Genomic DNA, 10,056 nt, shown 5'->3' with positions numbered 1-10,056 from the left:
GTACGCTACAGAGATTGTATTTCACTATTTTCACTTTAAAAATTAATTATTTATTTTGCCTGGGTCACCCAAACAATTTTATACAACTGTGTGTAAATATATGTCATGCAGCCAAATGTTTTATAAATTTAAAGGAATTCTCAGGTTACGATCACTGTGTGGTCAGTAGATATTAGACTTTTTCACTTATTTACCTGACGTTAATATATTTCTTATATTCCATGTTTAATAAGTTATTTCATACTAAATAAAATACATTTAATTTCAATAAGTGTCGATTTTTTCAGTGTGAACAGAAAAAAGAGATTCAAACTTCTAAATCAAAACCAAAAGTCCTTTATTTCACACTTTTAAAGATTTATTTTGTTTTGAATTAGAATAAAAGGACTACGTTCTTCTTATAACACCACACCTCACAATCCATGCTGTATTTCATTAGCTTTGAGGACCTGAAATGTTCAACAATTCCACTCTTTGGATGAACTGGAGGCCCTGAAGCTTGTGCTGTAACATCCTGCCCGTAAACAGCATTGGGTTTCAGTGGAAAGAGTGCCAGCACCACAGACAAAGAGAGGAAAGGTGTTGCATCCTTCTTTCAGCACATACTGGAGAAACAAAAAATACTTCTGTGTCTTTCTGTGTAATTATTACTAATTCATGACTGTTTAGAATTCACATTTAAATGACACACCCTATTTACAATCTTCCACAAAATACAAAAAAATAGATCTAAAATATTGTGGATTCACAGCATAAGAAGACATCTGGTTTGTTTGTCCACATTTGGGAGGATAAGGCGTCTCAGCAGATCTTCTCGGCTTTGAAACAAAGTTTATCCTGTCCATTTATTTTGGACCCCATCTGATATTGGAAAGTCCCTGAAATTGCCTCTTCAAAGCCTGCCTGTCGGACCACTCAGACTGTAAATAGGAATCGTCCTCTGCTTCATCCAGCTTCTGTAGAGGAACAAATACATCCAAGCCAAAGATTTAAGTCGAAAATTTGATATTACACACAGTTATATACACAGTAGGGTTGTGCCAATGAAAGATATCATCTTCCATCGTCATTTATGACCAAACATTGCGATGGATGGTAACCATCGCTATGCCACGCCCACTTTATTGTTTTTCCAGAAACATGCACTGACCTTCTTTAGGTCTCCTTCACCTAAAACTTTAGCAGGGATTGTACGGAAAAAGATCAAATCAGGTATATAACTTTTATGAATTAGAGTCAGGGAAGAAAATTAAAATAGCCTACTGCTTCAAATATGCCTAATTGGCATATTATTCTATTATTTATTATTATTCTATTATTATTAAGATATTATTATTTATATCTAGGTTATAGCTTGTCTTTGTTTTTTTTCTGCTTGTCTGTATTAATTTTAAACATTTCATGTTATTCACGCAAATAGAATAAGCCTGCTGGTTGTGCGTTGGGAAACTTGCTCATTGTCAACCAGTGTTGGGCACCTTACTTTGAAAAAGTAATTAGTTATAGTTACTAGTTACTTCTCCAAAAAAGTAACTGAGTTACTAACGGAGTTACTCGACTATAAAAGTAACTAGTTACCAGTAAAAGTAACTATTAACTTACTTTTGTTCGCCCCTTAAAAATGTACAAAAGAAAATAAATTATGCAATTTCTATTATTATTAGAAAAATAACAAACGAAAATAAACCCAAAATGATGACAAAAATATAATCTAACGAATTTCAAAACATAGAAACGAAAAATGTTAAAATGGTCTTAATATAACATAATATAATATAACAGCTGGATCAAACAGTTATAAGGATTTAGCGTCAGTCATAAGGAAAGCGCGCATGGCATTGCGATAAAAAAACAAAAAACAAAAAAAAAAACGTTTTAATTAATATGGTCCTATCAAGTGAAGTAAAATATATGGTATTAAATTCACATATTTATTGATATTTAATCAAGAAATCAGGCAAAATGCGCTTCTCTCTCTCTCTCTGCTGTGTCAATTATTTGAAAACTGAAACTAACTGAAACTGATATTATTCTGCACACTATTAGATAGCATTTGATTGTGTTTTAAATGAGTTTTTATTTTATATTAATATTTTTTATTAATTTTAAATATTTTTAGTATTTTATTGATCCCCCCCCCCCCCTTGCATTTTTTAATGGATGAGTAACATCAATATAAAAAGAACATCTTCACCAAATGCCTCACCTTGAGTTCCTCCTGCCTCCGGTGGTAGTTCAACATCATCTGTTTCTGATCTTCCTGACTGACCAGAGGCTCTCGTGATGGTGCCCCCTCACCCCTCTGAAATATAACAAAGATAAAACAGCTGAGGTTAAAATGAAAGCCTTTGGGTCACTGCTTTAAGCTTCCTTAATGCACACAATAGTAAAATCATAGAAGAAATGTGTAATAATCTGTATTATGAGGAAATTGACTAAAAACATCAGAAGAGTGGTCAGCCAACAAAAGATAATCAGATCTGAAACTGGGATGACACTCACTTTTTGAAGCTTCACTACAATCTTAGTTTTCTCATTTTTTCCAGTGTAATCTTGCAGTTTTTTGCCACGTTGCATTTCTTTAGATGCCCACCACAGCTGAGCCTCTTCCTCTGAGAGCACTTGCAGAGAGGCCTACAGAGAATGCACAGAGAGCTTTAATTAAACGTTCCACATTAAACGCAATCCACATTTCTCTACCTTCTTTCTAAGAGATGTAGTTATATAGTCTCCAGGTCATGACAACTAGGCCTAATTCTCGGCTAAACTATTTTGCTTCAGTACATTTTGGCCAAAATCCTATAACTGTTTTCATTTGGGAAAGATCAACAACACATTTGTTTCGGAAATTGCTTTTGTTAGCAGTTACTGTGTTAAGAAAAATGTGAAAGATATGTTTGAAGAGAAATTCCACAGATCGAACTAAATGGATAATTTAATTACTGTAATGTGAACACAACCATTTAGAGAGGTGTAATGTGAAATGGACTCCAAATCATAGATGTCTCTCATTAGTTTACAGTGGCATTAATTGGGTTGCTTTGCACAAAAAAAAATATATATATATATATATATAAAGAATTTATAAGAATTGTTTTTTTAGATGAAATGTACATTAAAAAAATGTTTTGTTTTACTTACAAAAGATAACATATACCTATTCATTATGAATACACACAAAAATACCACAACCTTGCGACAGAGCATTTCACATCCCTGTGAATAATTTAGATTACATCTTAATTTAGAACATAATACACTCGATGGAGTAGTGCAGTGAATAAAAGACTGTGTGAAGTTAATAGAGTACGTTTAGATCTTGAATCTTAAAAAAGAACTCTGTTGGATTAATCTCTTTGCTCAAATAGTTGCCAAATAGAAACCTGTGTTCCAGAAAGGTCCTCCTTATTTTCCAACTCCATCCTGATGGGATCATGTGGTGGGAGCCCCATTGGGTAAACTATCATGACTGCTCCTCTCAACTGGTCCAGGGCCTCTTTCACCAGGTCCATGGTAACACACACATTTGCCTGCACTTGTTTCTGGAACAGAAACAGACAGAAAGAAAGTAATATAGGTTATGAGGCCCCATGTCCATCTGAAAAGTCCAGGCTACATTCTCACAGACTGGGGTACCTACTTTAGATATCAGAGCTTTGGCCTCTTCCAGAGTTTTCCTCAAAACAGTCTTCATTCTTTCATTGGGAGCTGATTAAGAGAGGAGTGTGTGTTAATGTGACAGCAATAAATAAAGGCAAAGATCAGTTACTACATGTTGCCTAAAGTGCTCACCATGTCCATTCCTCCGTCCAATTTCGTCCTTATTGAACTCTGCTCCACCGCTGGGGGTGCACCTTTCTTCCCACTCGTCCTTCAGTTTCAGATCTATGATCTGATCATCTGTTAAGCCCTGCATGTTGGGGGGAAGTGTGATGCCATGATCTGCAAGTTCTGGGATTTCTGTGGAAGCACAAGTGGAATAAGCATTAATATTTAATATTATTAATTAATAGAGCCCTCAGCAATGTTCAACAATGTTCACCACCCTCTGCACAGCACCATCACCAGGCAGAGGAGCTCATTCAGCTGTCGCAGTCCTGCTCCACAGACAGACTCCGAAAGTCTTTTGTCCCTCAGGCCATAAGACTTTACAACTCATCTCAGCACAGCAAACTAAAGACTCTGTGACACTTTTTCACTCTGGTAACTCTGGCCACACCATGGCCACACCCTCAGCTATGGACACACTCTCAGTCTTGCTGATGCCTATAACAGTATTTTTACAGTTCTACCCTATTTCGCACTAGTAGTTCATTCATTAGTTCGTTCATCTACTGTTTAAGTATATTTTGCACTGCTGAATTTAAATGATTATATAACTGTGTATTTGCACTTTCTGTATCGCTGACATCAGTTATCCTCACTTTATGCACTTTATCAACTGGTGTTCACTGTCTATTGTTGAACTGCACTACCTCCATTCTACATTACACACACACTAAAGACTGTATTTTTACATTGTACATTCTATTTTTTATTTGATTGTATTTATATGTATCTTTATCTTTATATTTTATATGTAACTTTGTGTATTCAATTTGTAGCTTTGTGTATTATACCTGCTGCTGGATGATCTATCTATCTATCTATCTATCTATCTATCTATCTATCTATCTATCTATCTATCTATTTGCAAAATGCAAATATGGGCTATGATCAATTATTGTTGGTTTAACATTTTGCAGCACTTAAGAAGTCTTAAAGTCTGATATTGTAAGTTAAAAGAAGTATGCATTCTGATGCATTCAGTGTTGGAAGTGTAATTTTGCTTTCTCCTGCTACAGTGGCTTGTAAAACACAAAAACCTACAAGACACATACTTTTTTTTTGCCAGCCACAATTCCACAACCACAATCACGGAAGCACCTCCCTCTTTATCATGTTTATATGTTGTCATGCTGGGCAGCTCTCATTGCAGCTGCTTTCTCTGGAGCCAACTACACTTCTTATCACCCAGTGATTCTCCATGATACTGGAATTATATTGGTAATGGTTGATTTTTTTGTAACATCGACACTGGTTTAAAGCCTAGATTTGGACGATATTTTAAACTGATTTAAACTTATGCATTTATTGTATGCTGGAAAAGGGTTAAGCAACACTGACCAAAAAATGCAAAAACTCGTGGTAACACTTTCTATGAATGTCATAACATATTATAATGCATTCATAAGGCATTATAAACATGTCTATAAATGTTTATAAAAATGCATAACCCATTATAGCCATGTTTGTTAAGCATTATGACCTGTGATCATAATACATTATAAGCTGTGCTTATAATATATGTGTTAAAATAGTATATCTCTATCATTAATAATCTAGTCCTACAATGAAAGTCTGGTACTTTACTTAGAGCGCACAAAGAGCTGTTATAATACATTATAATTGAATAACTAATATTATATTCAAGACAAGAATAATTTATAAGTGGTTAAAATATATTTACAGGATTATTTAGGGTGTGTTTAAAAGTTGGAAGCTTTTTTATTAATGATAAATTCTGCAAGAAAGGACCGAGTTTCTTGGTATTGATGTATAACATGTTATAAACACAGCTATTAATGCATTATAATCACAGTTCATGATGCATAATAAACTGGCTATAATTAATTATAAATTTTTATACATATGTATAGCCATGTTTATAATGCCTAATGAATGCATTATAATGTGTTATGAGTATGTTTATAGAGTCTTATAGAGATGACATTCAAAGAAAGTGTTACCAAACTGGTTTCTCTGGAGAACCCTTTCATTTTGTTCTTTGCATTTAGTAGGTTGAAATGTTTCCAACATTATTGGATATTGGCCAGAATTCTCACACTGGGAAAAAATATATATATTTGCCCACAACAAAGCTGATAGTTATAATAGTTGCTGGGCAGAGTAGGTTTCCAAACATGGAAACCAAACACTTACTCTATGCTCTCACCAAAAACTAGCCATCTTTTTTCCATTTCTAATTTTAAAAAATGCTATTTAACTTTAGGTTTGCCCATCCCATTTTTTTCACGCTACTGTTGCATATATTTGTGTATTTTTTGTACACTATACTGACATAATGGCATCAGTTGTTTGGAATATCTTGACTATACTTGACTATACATAAGAGCAAAACAATTACACAATTATATTACAGTTTTTATACTAATACAAAATGTTCTTATTTCTGACAGTATTAAGTTGTTATTTATTTTTTCCAGGCAGTTTATTATTATTTTTTATTTTAACTCACCAGAGCAGATCCTGTCCACCTTCAGTCTGCTGTTGTAGATATCAGTGATCTGCTGGATCAGGGTCTCTATGGGAATATCTGCGGTGGTGTTGAAGAGAAACTGGCTCTCCTCTCCTCGCTTAACATGGAGCTGAACCATGGCTGCTCACACGATTCACTAAAGTGTGAAGATAAAGATAAAATCACAGGACTTCTGCAGGTTAGGTTGGTTAGTTTAAAATAGGGAAACTTTTCATAGACTAGACTTTTTCTTTTAATGAAAAAAAAATCTCATTTTAAAATACTGTGTAGTGAAAGGCTGTGTTCACATCTAGACTAAAATTACCCAAATACGATTTTTTGCTCAATGTGGCTCAGGGGTGGGTTTCCCGAAAACGATCAATCTTAGCGAATAACGAACGAACTAACGAATGACGTGAGTAAAGAACGAGCCAGTTCTGCGAGTGTTTCCCAAAGAGCTTCGCAACGTGAAAATTAACGAACGAGGTTAAAGAACATCTTTGTTGACTCCTCCCCCGAAACAGCGTGCTCAATCGATCCACAAATATCGATTCAACACTGCAATATGCAGTATTTATTCACTATTACACCCTAAAAACGTAGAAATGTGTTGTAATTAACAACATTATACTCCTAAAGATACATATGACTAAATAAATACTCGAAAATCCAATCTATTTTAAAACATTAAACTTATTTTTTCATTTTTAAAACTATTATTGTTAATATATATTATATTAATAGATATTATACTAATATTATTAACAGTAATATTGATAGTAATATTAATTTATTATTATTCTAATTTTTATTATTATAAAAATAATATAATAATACATATGTTCCTGTGTGTGTGTGTGTGTGTATATATATATATATCACATTTTAAACCAACAGAAATATGTTTTGTACTTTATACTGTGAAGCTCATCCTAAATCACCATCTCAGTTGGGTTTATGTCAGGGGATTGTCAAAGCCATGCACCTTTTTGTCTACTAATTCCATTTGCGTCAATTAGTTTTCATGGTTTTAATATTAATCGACAATGTAAAAAAAAAAACATGGAATGAGACGTGTCCAACTTTTGACTGATATTTGCGAGCTGACACACCCCAGAGTTTGCCCAGATGAACTTGGTGACTTTGCAGCTTTGCTTAGACCGTGAGCATCATCTGCAGGAATTGACTGATTGCATTTCTTGCAGCATTAATGTCAAGACTTCTATCATCGCTAATCTGGATTTAAATAATTTACTCGTGGGTTTGATTGCCCAGTTAGACTACAAGTCACAGTTGGCATTATAATATAATATAATATAACTTATTCACTCATTTACTCACTCGTCAACCGCTTTATCCGTTAAGGGGCGGGGGGGGGGGGGGGGTCGATGCTTGGTGGCTGGAGTCTATACCAGCTGGCATCGGGCTGAAGGCAGTATACACCCTGGACAGGATGCCAATCCATCACAGGGCAGACAGACACAGACAGACACACAGACACATTCACTCACACCTAAGGGGCAATTTTTATCCGACATCTAATTAGCCTGAACTAATTTCTTTGGACTGTGGGAGGAAACCGGACCACCCGCAGACACGGGAAATAAAATAATATAAAATAATATAATATAATATAATATAATAATTATATAATATAATAATTATATAGTAATATAATTGATTATAATTAATAGTAATATAATATAATAATATTAATAATTATATAGTAATATAATTGATTATGATTAATAGTAATGTAATACAATTGCTTCAAACACGGAAATTATCATTTTTCTTCCTCAAAATTGGCGGTCCCTGGTGTTTAAGGTGCTGAACTGCAAGTCGAGATCCCCTAAAGAAGCTCGTTAGAAATAACGAGTGGGTGAGAGCACTCGTTAATCTGCGATCGAGTTTACGTAGTACTTTAGTTACGCACGGGTTTGGGAAACACTCTTTAATTAACGATCAATCTTAAGTACGAGTTAACGAAGTTCTTAGCGTTACGAAGCTTTCGGGAAACCCACCCCAGATCTGATTTTTTAATGGCTGTGTGAACATGCCAAATCCGTTTTTTTCCCAGTCAGATTTGAGTCACTTTCATATGTGGTCCTAAATCAGATCAGGGAAGTACCAGATCCATAGACATTCGACATGAATGTGAATGGTCCATTTATAATTCATGCGATTTTTTTGCTTTTTGTTAATGTAAACTCTCAAAAGATAAAAAATCGGATTCGAGCAATGTGGCTTGAAATGTGAACGTAGCCTAAGACTAGACTTAAACCCTGTCTGAGAAACTCCCCCCAAACACTATTACTGAATACTTTATAACTTACTAAACGAGCTAAGAAAATTCATTGTGCATCTTAATACCATATACCACAGTTTCTTTTTCCAACCCTGCAATGTGATTGGCTGAGAGGCGTTCTATGAGTTCAGTTGGTAATCAGCTGGTAATGTATTACTCCGCCACATACAGGTAACCTAGCAACGCTGCAGCGCCTACCAGCCAAAAAGTGCAGCTACAAACAGAACAGCCAAGGAACTATTTTAACTCGTAGAGTGTTTATAACCAAACAAATCGTATTTTCTCGTCCTTATTAACTAAAATATTGCAATAAACAACAATAAAGGAACTGTGGTACACTCGCAATAATACACTTGAGGTTCGTGGTCGGCCTGTGGCCTCGTGCCTACGACCGCAGCACAGCAGCGCCAACTATTACTGCCTAAAGCTAAGCTAAGCTAGGCTAGGCTAATGTCTTGGTCAACTACTGGCTAAAGTTTGCCCGGTTGCTATGGTAACTGCCTGCAAAACTTACCCCTCCGCTGCTAGAAACTTCTCCAGCCCTTCAGCTTTCAGCCCTCCGCCGCGCACTGAAGCTTAGTAACGTTATTGAGGCGCTGCTGGAGTTTACTGAGAACAGAGGGAGTAAATATTTGATGTATTTTGGTGTTTAATTTAAAAGCTGATTCTCCAGTTAAAGCTAAATCCGCTCCAACTCTTCTTGTGTAGTCTCCAATACAGAGATCTGATCCACTACAGATACTACCGCAGCTACTACTACTGTACCCAGCACAGCAGAGCTCACTCACAACATCCGCCCAGCAGCAGCGTCACACCGCCCGCCCGCCGTACTGTGTAGAATATACGAGCCCCCACAAACTCAACACACTGTAAAATCCACCTCTACTGTTCAGTTACTATCATTTTACGTTTTCTTTTCATCAATTTGGTCTCTAGTATGAATTAATGCCTGTTTTTTTTTGAGAGAAAGGAAGTTTGGCTCTATTATGAGTTACCATAATATTCACAAAAAATTGACAATATGAGGCAGACCTTGGCAGAAAGAGCATCCAACATTTTTATGTATTTATTTGTTTGTTTGTCTGTTTATTACTTTATTGTTTGGAATATATGGGAATGTAATTTGGGTGGGGTTTTAAATGAAGGGGTAAATATAAGATTTATTCTAAGTGTTTTATGACCTATATGTAACTGTTACTGGTTAGGAGATATTCACTGTTAAATTATCATCCTTGTTTATAGATATATATCTATATGGAAAAAATACCACTATAGTTTCTGAATCAGTTTCTCTGATTTTGCTATTTATAGGTTTATGTTTGAGTAAAATTAACATTGCTGTTTTTATTCTATTAACTACAAACAACATTTCTCCCAAATTCCAAATAAAAATATTCTCATTTACAGAATTTATTTGCAGAAAATGAAAAATTGATGAAATAAAAAAAAA

The 10,056-nt window shown here is 34.9% G+C and overlaps 1 protein-coding gene across 1 annotated transcript; it reads right to left on the bottom strand.

Moving 5' to 3' along the window:
- Window positions 1-313: 313 nt before the first annotated feature.
- Window positions 314-9,404, bottom strand: cfap298 (cilia and flagella associated protein 298). Its single transcript, XM_007247239.4, has 8 exons — window positions 9,121-9,404; window positions 6,299-6,455; window positions 3,793-3,960; window positions 3,641-3,708; window positions 3,384-3,542; window positions 2,503-2,634; window positions 2,207-2,302; window positions 314-956 (listed from the first exon to the last, which is right to left on the bottom strand). The coding sequence occupies exons 2-8, from the start codon at window positions 6,435-6,437 to the stop codon at window positions 846-848; spliced, it is 873 nt and encodes a 290-aa protein (XP_007247301.2). The 5' UTR covers window positions 6,438-6,455; window positions 9,121-9,404; the 3' UTR covers window positions 314-845.
- Window positions 9,405-10,056: the final 652 nt, after the last annotated feature.

Source organism: Astyanax mexicanus, chromosome 20, assembly GCF_023375975.1.
Source record: "Astyanax mexicanus isolate ESR-SI-001 chromosome 20, AstMex3_surface, whole genome shotgun sequence".
In the NCBI taxonomy this organism is placed as follows: Eukaryota; Metazoa; Chordata; class Actinopteri; order Characiformes; family Acestrorhamphidae; genus Astyanax; species Astyanax mexicanus.
Note: the sequence above shows the minus strand (reverse complement) of the source record. Positions and strands in the feature narration are given on the sequence as shown.

Excerpts from the sequence above, each read along its gene's own strand:
- cfap298 (XM_007247239.4), bottom strand. The coding sequence starts at position 6,437 with ATGGTTCAGCTCCATGTTAAGCGAGGAGAGGAGAGCCAGTTTCTCTTC. Across the intron at positions 3,543-3,640 it reads CCAAAGCTCTGATATCTAAA|AAACAAGTGCAGGCAAATGT; the intron begins GTAGGTACCCCA and ends TTTCTGTTCCAG. Across the intron at positions 957-2,206 it reads GGAGGCAGGAGGAACTCAAG|AAGCTGGATGAAGCAGAGGA; the intron begins GTGAGGCATTTG and ends GTTCCTCTACAG.